The 16,404-nt window shown below is 31.6% G+C and overlaps 2 protein-coding genes across 2 annotated transcripts; one reads left to right on the top strand and one right to left on the bottom strand.

Annotated features, from left to right (window-relative positions):
• Positions 1-2,928: 2,928 nt before the first annotated feature.
• LOC134262656 (angiopoietin-1 receptor-like) lies at positions 2,929-3,780 on the bottom strand. Its single transcript, XM_062745030.1, has 3 exons — positions 3,649-3,780; positions 3,185-3,249; positions 2,929-3,101 (listed from the first exon to the last, which is right to left on the bottom strand). Exons 1-3 carry the CDS (start codon positions 3,720-3,722, stop codon positions 2,929-2,931), a joined length of 312 nt encoding a protein of 103 aa, XP_062601014.1. The 5' UTR covers positions 3,723-3,780.
• Positions 3,781-10,292: 6,512 nt separating this feature from the next.
• On the top strand, positions 10,293-14,960 carry LOC134262652 (uncharacterized). Its single transcript, XM_062745025.1, has 8 exons — positions 10,293-10,382; positions 11,550-11,751; positions 11,865-11,917; positions 12,356-12,572; positions 12,751-12,870; positions 13,101-13,206; positions 13,302-13,414; positions 14,325-14,960. The coding sequence occupies exons 2-8, from the start codon at positions 11,700-11,702 to the stop codon at positions 14,432-14,434; spliced, it is 771 nt and encodes a 256-aa protein (XP_062601009.1). The 5' UTR covers positions 10,293-10,382; positions 11,550-11,699; the 3' UTR covers positions 14,435-14,960.
• Positions 14,961-16,404: the final 1,444 nt, after the last annotated feature.

The raw sequence follows: 16,404 nt of genomic DNA, 5'->3' as shown, positions 1-16,404 counted from the left end.
TTTTCTTTTCATTGCTTTTGTAGAGTTTTATGTCCAAACCGCGACTTTTTTCTTCCTTTATGATAAGTACAAACCAGAAGAGCTACAGTCTCGAGAGAGACTTCTGGTTAAATGTATTTTTATCCCTATTTAATTAGCTAAATTCCTTGGTTTGTATAAATAATAAAACTTAAAAGATATATATAATATAATGCATGAAAATGCTCTACCCAATTTATCATACCATGGCAGTTTACTATGAAGTAGATGTTTATCATGAATTTTATCTGGCAATAGATAATCTAAAAATAATATATACAGGAAAAACATGATGACTCTCAACAGCTTATACAATTCGGTGTGGAGATAAAATGAAAATATAGACTACCGGTAAGTGCATCTGAGTGTCAAATCGAAAAACTTTTCTTACCAGAAAACAGGCACGTATATTTACCTATCTAGTCAGTACATAGTGTTCCTGTTCGGAAAACAACCTCCTCTTCTCCACTAAATGACACCTGGGCTTGAGTGTGTTCACCGTCAACATACTACTCTCTCACCTAACGTCAAATAGTAACCTTGCATACTACCTGGTTCTAGTAAAATGCATTTACTTTTTTTCCGGGATTCTGTATATAAACAACATTGATTAAAGATTTCATTCTTTAAAAAAAAATAGATTAATGTACAATATATTGATTTTAAAGAATTATGTCCTTTCTTGAATTTTAGATAACGATTCATATACATCAATGTTATGAAATATAGTCCCTAACCTTATTCCAGATTGTTCCTCGCGTGGCGCAGTGGTCAGGGCATCTGCTCTTAAGTCGCAAAGTAAGGAGTCAATCCTTACGTCGCGGGTTCGAATCCAAATGTGGGACGTGGAGACCGGTCGTTCGGACGAGACCGTATAAACCGAGGTCCCGCAGGTGGTGCAGAGTCGCAGTAGGTGCTGGCACGAAAAAGATCCTTTCCTGCTCAATGGCCCTAAGTGCCGAGTATAGGACAAAATTTGCAGCTCTCCAACGGCAAGTGGCGGTGTCTCCCAAGTGGTGGTGTCTCCATTGGAGTGGAAAATTCTCGAGAAACAATATTCAGTCAATTATTCCTGATTGAATCGATTTAAATTTCATTTGTACAATGTTTTTCATGGTGATTATGAAACAGAATTCAAAGAAAAAACTTTTTAAAAAAATATACTGCACTTATGGTAGATCATCGGGTTTACTGTGTAATGCAGACTGAATTAACTCTTGGGAACAATGTATACACGCGCAATCAACACTTCGAGAGATAGAGAGTAAAATTCAATGAAATATGTGTAATGGGACCCAGATTGTGGTTCGAGAGATAGTGAACTTCGAGAGATAGAAGTTCGAGAGATCAGGAGTAAATTTGCTTAGTTATATAGAGGAAAAAACGGGACCGGAGGTTCACTTCGAGAGATATAGAACTTCGAGAGATCGGAGTTCGAGCCATCGAGAGACACCTGTATAAGCATTTATTTTGATTTCTACTTGAGAAATTAGTTTTCTCGAAGTTCATGACAGATCTACCATCATGATTTTATTTATTTTCTTGTAGCCGATTTATTTGACTCTTTCTTTCTTCCGGTCTATAAGATGTATTCATTTTACACGATTTTATAATTTTAATTGCGATTTTTATATATACCGCAGACAGATTGTTAGCATTAGACATTGAATATAATTACCCCGGTATTTAATTTTTTGCCTAAATTTCTTCTATGAAATAACTTATTGTAGATAAATTTATTAGGTACAAATACATGTAAATATTTTTTTTTTCATAAATAGATTTATAAATCTATAAATAAAGTCACATAAAATTAAAATAGTACCTTTGAGAAACAGCATTTATCGTTGAAATTTTTGTGCAACCATTACATGTATGTTAAATATCCCTAATTAAACTATTCATAATTCAACTTAAATAGAATAAATGAATAACTTTTGTCAAATTAACATGGTGATTTCAAGTTGATTTTTTTTCCGAATACTTAAAATGTACTTTTTAATTTTGATTTGAAGCTTTGCAAGTAATTAATTTATCCTATTGCAGTAATCAAACAAAAGAATCTTTTCTGTCTTTTGTTACGCATTTTGAAACAGTGCTGTTTTGTGATTTTTTTTTTTTTTTGGGGGGGGGGGTGTATCCTATCGTGTGTGTAATATATCGTGTCGAGTGTACATGTTATCGTATCTTGTTCATGTACATGTACATGTATCGTGTAAAAAATAAAGATATAGGCTCTATATAGTTATTTAATACCAAGAGGTAGATTACAGGATCAAAATATGCATTTCTACAATATACTATGATATCAGTAGTACCAAACGCTACAGGAACCATCGACCCTTGGGCCACATATTTCACAATTTTCGAAAAGGCACATTTTATTTTATTTTATCAGCTTCATGCACAGGGGCAGAGGAGAAGATTTTCAAAGAAAAATACAGTTTGCCTCATATACTACCGATAAATGCGCCGTGGAATTCAAACTTTTGAAGAGATACACTTCCTCCTCATACATGTAACCATGTACATAGTTCTTTGGTTAAATACCCATGAGTAGAAGACAATATACATTGTATATTTTTCAAGAATTAATGTATTTTCACTTAATACGAATTACTGCTTTATCACCACTACCCTTTGACCGAAGGTCATTTAAATGCAAACATGATAAGATGCAGGATTCCCCATCAAAACGTCTTTTCCTCTGTTCCTTGGTATTAAAGCGATAAATTTCGATGTAATCTTATTTTTGTCCATGGTTTTGTGAACAGTTTAAATTACCCTAATACATCTAAACCACAATATAATCAGAACAGTGAGTAACAAATAACGGATTTGATAGTTTTTTTTTCTGTTTTTTTTCTTTTTGTACATGTTTTTTTTCTTCTGAGTAAAATGTAAAGTACATCATTTTGGGAAAAAATGCAAACATCCCATATTCTCACCGTTTGTCGAAATGCACCCTTTAGTTAAATCACACAAGCTGCTATTGCAGGAACATTTGCTGAGACATCGATCTCCAAAGAAAGGATATTGACAGGAAAAACTACAGTTTAATCCATAAAACCCAGACGGACACTCTGGAAGAGAAAATAGCCTAAGTTACAAAAGTCTGCAAAATGATATATAATATTTCGTTTGAGGATTAGAATATTTTACTTACTCTCACAATCTTTGGTCTCGTTGTTCCAAAATGTATGAGGACAACATCCTTTAAAGAACTCCTTGCTGCAATACATGTTAAGTATACTAAAAGTATTAAAAACTAGAGGTACTGTGAGCAATGGGCTCACTAAATGATACCCCCGCCTCCCATATGTGTATAAATGGCAGTGTAAATGTTTTGCTATGGGGAACCCAAAATATGTGTCGGATAAAAAAGTAAAATAGGAGGTGCACAATGGAAATATGTAATAAAGACTCTGGGAAAGTTTCATCAAATTTCATTCAGTGGTTTAAGAGAAGTTGTGGATAATAGATGGGTACCCCAAAGCAGACGGACGGACGTATACAGACAGACGGAATTAATGATAACTATATACCCTCTCGCTTTTCAAGCGGGGATATAATAAAGAACGCGTGACTTGTTCAATACACACCTAAATGTTTTCCGTAAGAACGACTTACCCAATACATGGTCCTTCTGCAGACAACTCTGAATATGCATAAAATAATAAAAATCCAAGATTTAAAAAGGTCATCTTATAGACTTATCCTCTAGGAGGACTTGTTCAATTTTACAAAAACAAATTCTAGTTTTGTAGCGCAAAGTTACATGTTATACTGATATTATTTGATTAATAACCAGCGTCTGTTTCCGTGTTATCTGTTTCTGAAAAAAATATTCTTCCTCTTCCACAAAAATTCCCAGTCAATAAAAAAATAATAAGGTACATAAGATATATCTAACTTTACGCTATATCCACACGAAGAATTGTGAAGTTAAACTAGTTAATCCTTTTTTAACAGTTCACCTTGGGTTTTTAGGAGCTTTTTAAAATGGTGCCAGTGTCATGTCTCAGGCATCGGAAACAAGTTGAAAGTTTGATAAAAGAGAAGGGAATTAATCTAGAAAACAACGTTTTGGGGAGGGGACAAGTCCCAAATTTCAATGCCTATATCTTGGCAGTACACCCGTATATGCATTTGTCTAGCTTTATTGAAACAAAGGCTTTAATATTCCCGAAAATTAACAATCTGCTCAATAATATGAAACATGAATGCTGACAAGAATCGACGTAGATAGAAATACACTATACTGTACATATATATGCCACAATTATTATTATGTTATTAACAATCTTGACAATAATTTTGTTACTAATAATTAAAAATGTATTTGGTGAAATTAAGATGCTACTCTTGGCGAAACAGATTCTTTTTTTATAATCTTTAATCTTTGTCGCTTATCTGACATTGTGTTTTTTTAGTAGCACGCACCCGGAGAAAACAACCGTGAACATAGGAAACAATTATATACGATGACAACGGAGTTTAAATTGGGGTTGTTTATTGCACCTTTTTTCATTATTAGCATCAGAAACAGATACTTTCCTACTTGTTAATGTAGAAAATTGGTGGGGGAGATCAAAAATTCACTCCCCCTGTTTGGACATTTTTTTCAGAACAATATTTTTTTCATTTATTATCACATTAAATGGAACCTATTTTGCCTCATACTTCTTGTCTTAAATTTACTCACCATCGCAGTTTTCATGCACGCAGGGGTAATGTAGCTTGACTAGGAGAAAACCAGACAGAGATATAGAAATAAGTTCCGATAGGCATTCTCAAGAACAAACTGATTTTTATTATTAACTTAAAGGACACCAATTTAGAGTCAGAAATATGTTGTTTATTTTTGGATTGGTTGTTTGTATTTTTAGTATCAGCCATGGTCAATGATTCATTTTGACCAATATTCCAGTAAACATGCAATAAAGTTTATTATGATTATTTGCAAATGTTCTTCTCAAATTAAAGTGTTCTGTATTTTATTAAAAAGTATTTAATAAACATTATATTACATTCTTTTTTCTACAACGTCTCCATATGAGTGAAAAATTCTCAAGAGGGAAGTTAAACAATATACAATCAATCAATCCTTTTTCTACATCACATATCCTGTATCAGCCTTCGATCCTCTGTCTGATATTGGTGTTTCGGGCTGATACAGGATGTGAAATGGAAATGGGAATGTATTATTCTCTGTGTATCAGACCTGCAGATCCGTAACAGCCCCACAGGATCCGTATCATCCCTGTTGCATAGATATCAGTCAGCTCTGAAAGCTGATATATCTTTTGTCTACCTTTCTTTATTACACATGTACTAAATATGTAATACACACATGCATATACACACACATAGACTATTTTAATAAACATTCAGTTAAAAGTACACGTAATTTGGAATGCACACGCGTATCCTTTTTTGTCATAAGAATAAGGAAAGCTTCAAAATCCTTTGAAAACTCAGAAATTGTTTGACAACAGATAAAGTGTGTGCAACGAACACATAAAAAACATAATAGTAAATATTTTTTGAATTAATTTGAAATAAGAACATGCTGTGTCTCAGGGACGGATCCACAATTAAAAGTTATGCCGGAGCGTCAGCATTTGGTATATGCATTAGGCAATTTTTTTTAGAATGCACCAGTGGGTCAAGTTCAAAGTCCTATGTAGAGAACAGTTCGGTTCTGGATTAAAAGGAAAACTTTGTTGAGTAAAATTGAGGTTTAAACAATGGGAATTATTTTTGTATTGATTTTACGAACGTTTTACTTTTTTTCTATTTTACTTATCGATCAAAATAGTTTCGGAGAAGAAAAAGAGATACGTAATATGTGCCACTATAGTGTACGGTAATTCAAATTTTAAAAGACGGCAAACTCAATTTTATTTTGTTCTGTTGTTTTAAACATGACTGATTTGTATTTCATATTGTTTAGTAAAGTCGATATTTTCCTTGTATCGTATATACATGTAACTTGTTTGAATAGCTGGTTCTATTTATTTTACTTTCGATCCACATTAAAGCGTGGTATGTTTCCGTTGTGCAGAGCGCTGTACCGAATAATAGGACAGTGTTCACAAAACACGATATCATAAAAGAGACAAGAATAGCCATGATCAATTAATGAAACTGAAAGTACTGACAGGCGGAAGCATGATTGAAAGTTATTAAATAAACTTTATTTATTATTAGTTTGACCCGGGAAAAATTGTTCCTCGTACTGTTAAAATAAATGTAATCAAACATTTTTTTTCGGACTTGATAAAGGAGTTGAAAATAAACGATGTGTATACACATCCATAAATTGCAAAACTAAAACAGTAATTTTGCAAATTTCATACAGTTGTTAGTTTAAGAAATTGTTTTATAAACAATTTCAAAAATTTGCTAGATGTTCATAAAGTTATAAAATATAAAATGCAAAGACAGTTTTCAAGGTCTCATTTAATTGTGTTTAAAGTCTTCATGAAAAGTAAAATTCCAAACACACGTATCAAAGTTGGCATAAATTGTAAATTGCAAAAAACTGTTTAATTATTACTCATGCATCGTTAAATTTCAAATTTTGACAGTGTTCAAAGTTTTCAATATAATACCTGAAAAATGGCTGATACTGCATTCATTATATCCCATGCGTAACAAGATGGATCCTATATAGAGAAATTTAAATAAATAACGTATTTACGTAGATACAGTTGTATACATTTTAAATTATGTATATCTACAAATATTTATCAACATTAATGTTTTCCCCCTACAATCTCTACTTTACTGTCAATGTATGCTGCATTAATACTACTTTACAAGTGTCTAATTGTGATGTCAAAAACTTCTAATTACAAAGAAATGAAGAAATTGATGATTAAAAACAAATCTAGAATTGATTAAGGTATGATTTCTCTAAATTCTCATACATTGCCATTCAATTTTTCGGATATACTTTCCACATCAAGTTAGTATAAATAGGATACTAGTAAAAATGCTTGTCTATACGAATAATAAGAATAACATTTTTCCAAAAAAAAAAGATATTTGCATCAATTCCTCTTTAGCGTTTGGCAAATTCAAATAGACGGTTCTTAGTTTCATTCTAATTTCAGAGAACATTGCATCTAATAATAAAGAACAAAAAAAAATATTTCATTTCTGGAAAATGGAAACTTAATTTACAGTTGTGATGATGATGATATGCCAATTATCAATCTATTTTGCATTATTTTGTGAATCATTTAGAATGACAGCTTGGAAAGCTGGAGGGTATATAGTAATCAGTATGTCCTCCGGTCTGTCTGTACGCCTATCTGTTCTTCTATCTGTCCATCTGTCCGCCTATCTTTACGCTTTAGGGTACCCAACTCTTATCTGCAACTCTTCTCATAGCACTGAATGGAATTGATGAAACTTTCACAGTTTTTATTACATATTACCATTGTGCACCTCCTATTTTATTATTTGTTCCTATACATTTTTTTTGGGTTTCTATCAGCAAAACAAAGACGCTGCCAGCATATTCATATGGAATATGAACATCACAGAACATCTAGTTTGAATGGTTTAAATATCGCTTTACCAAGAAAAGTGCATTATATATATATATGGATTTTGTTTTAAAAAAGAAAAGGTTTTGTCTTTTTATTTTTAATTTCGGTTTTTCCCTACAACCAGAGGCATTCTATAGAAAGCCAACGAATCTTAAAAAATAAAAAAATAAATAAAGGTACATTGAGCACTGAGCTCACTAAATGATACCCGCCTCCCTGCCTCCCATATGATTATAAGTGCAAAGTCCATGTTTTGCTCTAAAAAACCCGAAATAAGTGCCAGATCAAAAAGTGAAATAAGAGGTCGCAATTCCAAAATCTAACAAAAATTTGTGACAGCCTTTTAACATTTCCTTCAGTGGTATCAGACGAGTTTTTGATAAGGGTTAGCTACCCCAAACAAGATTTCTCAGTTAAAAAGTCAGTCATATTCGAGGTTGCCATCTTGACATATTATTGCTTCCTAAAAAATTAATTTTTCGATTCATTAAAAAATAAATCACATGCTGTTTAGGTAAACTCAAAGATGGGGGTCTTCTATTTCAGAAAATTATTTTTTTTCTTTTTGCATAAAAAGATATTACCACCTTGAAGTGCGTTGCGCCTAAAAGAAGAAATGAAGTATGCGTCTATGAACATGTGTTAAGTCAAAATCCAAAAGTTTGACGTTATAATGAAATTAGCTTAACGTCAGACAGATTCCGTGCCACAATCTGCGATCTTTAAAGACCCCAATTTTTACAGAGATATGAAGTTTCCTAAATAAAAAATTATACCATTCTGACTTGGTATTTCATAAAAAATATTAACCTGTTGTTAAGTGTATGGCCAAGGTATTTTTTTTTAATTGTTCAATCTTCAAGGTCAAAGTTATATGGTCAAAATTGTTTGTATTTAAAGGAGGGCCTTGTAAAAAGGTTTACATTGGTGAAGTTCGGATGCCTTAGCTCTTGCCGCTCGAAATTTATTATTCAAAATGAAGTTTTCTTAAACTTATGTAAAATTCCAGGGTCAATGTCAAAGGGTAAAATTTCTTACTAAATGAAAAAAGGTTTTTCTCCCCACAAGAATTACAATTGTGTGGAATAAAAGCTCTAGCCTTAACCGTTCAAATGTTATAGCTATATCAAAAATTATTAAATTAGAATTATCTTTGCAAGGAAATTCGAAGTTTGATTGAATCATTAATCTTATAGGAAACTACTGCGTACAGTACAACGAAGGATTAGGCCGTATTGTACAGTATTATAGAGTTACTTGTTCAGAATGTCCTACATGTAATTATTACTATTCCAATAAACTGAAAACATATAAGTTATTTTAAAAAAAAGAAAGTTGAAATTTTGAGTCTACCGTTCTTCATTTTTATTTGGAATATATATAAAGAGAGAGAGAGAGAGAGAGAGAGAGAGAGAGAGAGAGAGAGAGAGAGAAGGGGGGGTCAAGGTTTGATACTTGATGTTAGATCATGTTTTCATAAACTGCATAAATACTTTATTTGCAACAGTTTACGTTTACATATAAAATCACATTTTCAAAGGACAAAACATGTGGTTAGTTAGTTAAGTCAAGCTGCTGTAGAGAGTACTATGATGACTAAGATGAATACATTTAAGACTGCCTAGAAATCTACTCCTGAGACAGTACCTAAGATTGCATCTCATTTTCCAAGATCAACTAGATACAACTATAAGCAACAGGACACCGTAAACGAATTATAAACTGCATTGAAATTTATTACACAATCATTGATATAAAGACTTATTACATGCATTGCAATGAGACAAACGTTGTTGAAACTGCATTAAAAAGGTATAATGGATATAATCGTATCTATTTTAAGTAACAGCTTTATCTTTTCCAGTCAAGATACGCTATCACATTCTGTTGTAATTAGGGCTATCTTGAGATGAGAAGATAACTTCTGGTCGCGATCGATACAAGATAAATTTTCTCTTTTACGTGGAGATAGATATCGCAAAAATACGATAGTTTGTATTGATTGTGCAAGATAAAAGTCGGTGTTTGACGAAAAACCTGAAAGTTCTTATTGATTTGAAAAAGTTATGTTGATTTGACATAAAATGCTATGTTGACAAAAAAAATAGGTGGATAACATAAATATGCCACCATACCATACAGCTTCATTTTTCTCCTAACTAGTATAAGTTACATTAAAAATCACTAATGCAGAAACGACCAAGTCGAGGTTGTTTCATTTTTTTCCCCTAATTTCTTTTGTTCTGTTTAAAAAAGATTGTTTGAAAAAATAGTTGCACGTGCCATGGAAAAAAGAAAGCATGTAGATGTTTTAGTTAAATAAGATCAAATCAGTGTAAATTTTAAGGTATTAATATTATTTTCTTGTATCTTTTATTTTATTGTTACTCACTTTTATTTTGCTAGGACAATTTTCGCGTATGTACGAGAGACAATGAGCCCGCGAAATAATTATTTCTTGTGTATGAAAGTATTCCTTGCTATGAAATAGAGGAAAACAATGTAAAAACAATACGTTAAAATCATGTCTCGCTTATTTAGAGTCAGCTATGATCTAGCAAAAATAAGGTGTCGCGAAATTAAATGATCTACAGTACACATAAATCATCTATTCATTTAAAGAAAGTAAGTATGAATATATCTTAAAATTAAGAGAAGAGAAGGGTTTGCGCTTGCAAAATTTGTGATATTTATATTTTGCATTGTTACGGAGAAAACCGGACTGATCAGGTAAAGTTTTGTCCTTTATGATTTGACAAACGCAGCTTACATGTTATTAGAATTCGGAATCTATCTAAGGAGGTAAATGTATTTTTTATTTCTATTATATATAACTAAAACAGAGCATAATCAAAAAAATATTCATGGAAATATTTTTCCTTCATTATATTGCCGATGTTTTCTGTATAAGGCTTTTAAAAATTCATTGAAATTTCATAATTTCTAAATACAAGAATATATATCGGGAGTAGATTATAGAAGAAGTTCATACTAGTTATAGTTTTTTAAATGTATAAATCGATGGATATATGCAACGAAGTATTCTTTTCATTTTTTAACATTTAAAAGTGAAATATTACATATTCTATAACTTCCTAAAGAGAGAAAAATAACCTTTTTAAAACATTAATAAAGAAGCAATGCTGTGCTTGTTTCAGTATCACGTACATTTAACAGATCCCTGGTAAAATATTTATTAAGAAGGAATGTCGTGATTTTAAAATATTTCCTTATTGATCTTGAACTAGAAATTCCGAGGCCCTTTATCTTATTGATAAACCACGATAGTCAATGGAGTAACGTATGACACATGAGTTACTACTTTCAAACGATTATTTTTAGAATTGACTAAAATTCAATGACGTGTTTGTAAATAAAAGAGCGGACATCCCCATTTCTAAAAATAGTATATTTTTTCCGGATGATTAACTGTTCGTTCATTTCTAAAGCCTTAATTCGGTTAACTGACACCTTTGTTGACCAAATGTACATTCTGTATATTAAATCTTCTGTGTGTGTACTTTCAATTTTAAATGCACTGTGGGTTATATGTAGGTTGTTTCATAATGTTTATACGACAACTCAATCGATTGCATTATAATAAATCTATTATAAATTGCGATGACCCTGAATCCCCGACTTTGATGCTAGGTATTATTGAGTTAAAGATCTTTGTCTGTCTTCAGTCTGAGTTTTCTTTAAAATTGCATTTGATTGCACATTTCCATTGTTAATCTAGAGTGTAAATTGCATTCAGTGTAATATTTTGTATTTTGAGGATTTGAAGTTTAGTGTTTAAAAAAATTGACGTTATTTATTAATGCAAACTAAGAAAGAGAAGCGGGGGGGGGGGGGGGGGTATTTCGTAAAAACCCAAAATGCTATATTGACTGTTCTTTATTATTTTTATTATTTATATGAATTCAATGAAACAAAAAAGATGAAATTTTCTTTTCTTTCATTTAACAGGATTAAATGACACATTTTATTATAAACAAACCATACATGTAGAAGTTCGAAATAATAAAATAATTCTACATGATGAGCGTGTGTATATGCTGTTGTGTGCATGAGGGGATTCTTCCTTTTCAAAAATAAAGTTAATGAGTATATACTGCAATGAGGCTACGCATCCTTGTACAAACCACACTTATTGAAAGTTTCCTGAAAGGTACGTGTAACTACGCGATGTGTTATTAATATTCTTTCCTCCGAGTTGGTTTTAATACCAAAGTTCACGGTTTTTTTTTTTGTTATAAATATCATTAATTTTTATTGTTGCAGCTGTTGTAATTGGAAGTATACATGTCTTTTTATTTCTGCTGATCATTAAAAAGGTACTGTATTTTTACTTGTTGATTCTATGAGCATATTTTGCATTGCTTGTATTTATATACTTTACTCATGTATTTTAAACTAGGACTTAAATCATACATTTTATTTGGTTGAAATGACCAGAAAACATCATAATAATGTTTAAGTGAAATAATGCGAATAAGTAAGTACATGAGTCTCAAAAAAATAAAAAAAATAAATAAATAAAAAACATAACCTAAACAAACACCCCCCAAAAGAAAACAAACAAAATACAAAGAAACAAAACAAAAAAGTTTTAGTATTATTGATTATTTCTGCACAACACCTGTTCATTCCATGTTATCTCCCATCGAAATTTTAAAACAATTCTACATGCTTTATATCTGATGTGTCCGAGAAAAATTTAAATCTTTTAATTTAGGATATCTCACCTTATTTTTAATTTTATTTAACTTAAGGTCAATGTGCATGTGACTTCTTCATGTTTGAGTGATGTTGAGAGAACAACCTCTTGCCCAGCGACGAAAAATTTATGGACTGCATCTGCGATAAGGAAAAATTGTTCTAAAACACCCCCAAACTGTAATCCGTTAGTTCCTATGAAATATCATTGTCTCATCAATGCTTGGCGAAATTCAACATTTGAGTTATGCAGTCATGATACTGAAATTATAGGTATGAACAAAAATTATGGAAAGCATTCAAATAATGAAAAATGCCTTCAAGAGCTCCTTACTTTCAAAATCTGTATTGATTTGTTTAAATAACTTTTAGTATGAATGGTGGTATATATGTTTCTCAGTCTATTTTTTCTATTTTGTTATCTTATAAGATTTACTGTATATTTTTGAAGGATTTTCGTGTGCAGAGTACAACGAAGGAGGGACACTAATCCAGCCAAATTTTGAGAATAAGTGCAAAAACTTCCTCGAACCGTGTCCCTTTAAATACAATTCATCACAGGGATATTTATGTAGGTATACTAAAACTATTCCATTGGAAATGCCACGGCTACCTTATATGATTTTTAGTTTTAAAAACAAGGAAAACGATATTTATCTTTCATCAAATGCTAATTGGTGTAAGCTTAATATGGTTGTAATATTACTTTCATACTTACTTTTTTCCCCAGGAGTCTTTTTTGTAATTAATAATTTTGAAAGTATTGTTATAAATATAACATGTATTCCTAATGCACTGCAGATCCACAGTGTTATGAACTCCTATCTGAAGAATTGGAAGGGGCTGAAATATCCCCGGTATCTAATGAAACAACAAACGCACCAGGTATACCGGAGGAGGATGTCATGTATGTTAATTTCAACCTTCATGATCGTTTCTGTGCTCTGTAAAATCAATCGTATAAGGTAGATTTTATTGTTTATTTTAACATTATTTGTTTAGGTCTACTTTTGGTAAAGCAGCACCTCTATTAATTTTTCTACTTATATTGATCGCCTTTGCCATCGGAGTTTATATGATGAGGAAATGCAAATTCGGAAGCGCTAACAATACAGGTATCATTAATTGTCAAAGATTCAGGATTAAAGTTTAAGTGTTTTTACCCCTTCAGGTTAATAAAAGAAATATAATTTATCGTAATTAGAAGCTTATTTTATCACTTTCGCAACTGATTTATTGTTTTCTATTAAAACATAATAAAAACATTACGATCTCACTCTCGTCAACCGAGACTAAGTCCATTGTCCGTTATTTATTCGCTTAGTTCGGTTAATTTCAAGATATGTCCAGAAAAAATCATTTTATTCTACGATAAAGATTCAGTAACAGCTTATCCGAAGGTGCTAACGGACTTTAAATTAATATTTTTAAAAAGATGAGAGAACTGAAATACATATTTTGATCAAATCGTCCTCATCTTCTTTAGAAGCTTTTGCAGTCACCTTGCGTACAAAACTTGTACAACCCAAACTAATTAAAAGGGTGTGATTGAAATGCACCCGGTGATTTTTAAGTTCGTAACATTAATATACTCGTTTTGAAGAGGACTTAAGCGCTTCTTATTATGAACTTAACTTTTCTGATTGTGTAACATTCCGTTTGAGGTATGAACCCAACAATTCTTAGTGAAGAAAATAAAGTCGGGTTAATTAGAGCACAACTATATGTTTTATGTTTAAAAACTATGCTTAACAGTTTCAAAAGTTTTGCAAAATTTCTTTGCACGACTCTCATTCCTTGTACTGAAGCGGTCCTTAAATTGACCGGTAAATGTATACGCATTTATCTTCTGGTTTTGATTATTTTCATACACGTGCTCTAAAGTCAGGTTCGGAAGAGCCTCTTAAAGGTCGAGGGAGTGTTTTCATCAACGCAATGCTGCCAATGTTTTTCATATGTTATATGTCTGTAAGCCAATTTGGTAGAATGTGCCTGAGACTTTGGTAACTTTCATTCTATTTACAGAGGACATAGAGACGCCGGAATCTCAACCAATGCACTCAACGACCGAACAGAATTTAACAGCATTAGAGCAAAAAATGACTTATGAGAAAATTGACTTTGATAATGAATAAAGCTCAAATTTAAAAGCAGTTGTTTTGATTTACAGAAATAGATACTGACCAGTAAAGATTCAAACTTTAATTTAAACATTAAATAAAATCCTCAAGCAAGTGCCGCCATAATGTTTTCCAATTTTTATCGATTGTGGTGAAAACAAAATGGTTGCATTGATTTAGTGAAACATGCATTTAAACGCGATTATTGATATGCATTGCATATAATAGAGTTATGCAGAAAAAAAACTATTTGCAAATGTAAATATTATGCAATTTTATGAAATCTATACTTGCCCTCAACAATTACCATGTCTTATAAAGAAACCAATATAAACACTAGAAATTGCAACGAAGGCAACGATAGCTTGAAAACTTTTTCAAAAAGCATCTGTCCAATATATCAAAAGGCTTAGGTTCTAATTTATCGTTTGAAATGGTTGTACAAAAAGTTGAAAGTTGTAAGATTTGATATTGTTAATTTTGGTAAAATTCTTTGATATCAAATCTTCCAAAGTCCTTTTGGAGCAAACATATCTGATTTACAATACTTCTCTGAAGTTTATCCTTCACTACTGTTTATGGTTTGGAAAGGAGGAAAGAAAGAGGCTTGGTAGCTCAATAGTTTAATGTGAGAAGTTACACTGTTTGTGAAGATAAGTCATGCTTATTCTAATTTTCTGAGTCATTAATTGTAGATAATAAAACCACTATCATCATCATCATATCATCATCATCACCAATAGCAGCATATATACTAAGTGCGAATTAAAAAATATTCTATTAATATATGGTAAGAGGTAGATAAAGAGTAATAAAGCGTCGGAAACAAGTTGAAAGTTTGATAAAAGAGAGGGGGAGTTAAACCAGAAAAACAACGTTGATGGGGGAGGGGACAAGTCCTAATTTTCAAAGCCTATATAGTGTTCATCTTGGCAAATATACCCGTATATGCATTTGTCTGGCTTTATTGAAACAAAGGCTTTATACCGAAAAATGAACAATATGCTCAGCAATATGAATCAAGAATTCTGACAAAATATCGATGAAGATGGAAATACTCTGTACATATATTAGCTTCATAGATTTTTTTTCCCTGGTTATTCACAATCTTTACAATAATTTAGTTACTAATAATTCAAAAGGGTTTGGGTGAAACTGAAGAGGCCACTCTTCGTGAAATCATATACTTTTTAAAATAATCTTCATCGCTAATCTGACATTGTGTTTAATTAATGGCACACATCCGGAGAAAACGACTGTGAACAAAGGATATAATAATATTCAATGACAACGGAATTAAAATTGTATTCAATCATATAATATTAGACTAAATTTTACCTATTTCGCCTGATACTACGTGTCTTAAATTTATTCATCAACGCTGCATTCATGCATCCAGGATAAATTTAAGCGAATTCCTTAATATTGTGTTTTAATTTGTAAAATCTTTTTATATTGAACTGAATGTGCATGAGTTTTAATTGTAACAAGACAAGCTAATTCAGAGAATTCGTGTCCCCCGCTTAGGGAAAAAGTCGGATCCCCCTGACTGAATTTGTAGAATTATTAAATGTATACATGTATACTGATGCAAATAAAATACATGTATGTCAATATGTGTATAAAGATTTGATTGCTTATTCTTTATTATGTGTATAGAAGATTCTTTTTATATGGAATATTTATCACACTGTTATAATGATTTTATAACCTCATAAATTTTTCTTTTCACATGCTGAATACTATCATTTAAAAAAAAAAGAATATTAAAAAAAAAAAAAAAGGATCGTCCGAGACTCGATCCCGGGTCCTCTCGCGTATGAAGCGGGAGACATACCACTAGACCACGTAGGCGCTTTAAATGTCGTCGCGTATATGCAGAAGTGAAGTCACATACATGTATATATTCATGCTCGATATTGTCAAAATTTTACACAATCCATGGTGTTTGATTTATTTAGCCTTTATTAAACAGTTCTAATAGA

This window comes from Saccostrea cucullata, unplaced genomic scaffold (genome assembly GCF_032062105.1).
Source record: "Saccostrea cucullata isolate Sc308-1 unplaced genomic scaffold, CSIRO_AGI_Scuc_v1 ctg1321, whole genome shotgun sequence".
In the NCBI taxonomy this organism is placed as follows: Eukaryota; Metazoa; Mollusca; class Bivalvia; order Ostreida; family Ostreidae; genus Saccostrea; species Saccostrea cuccullata.
The sequence above is the reverse complement of the archived record's forward strand: the minus strand, read 5'-3'. Positions and strand labels throughout refer to the sequence as shown.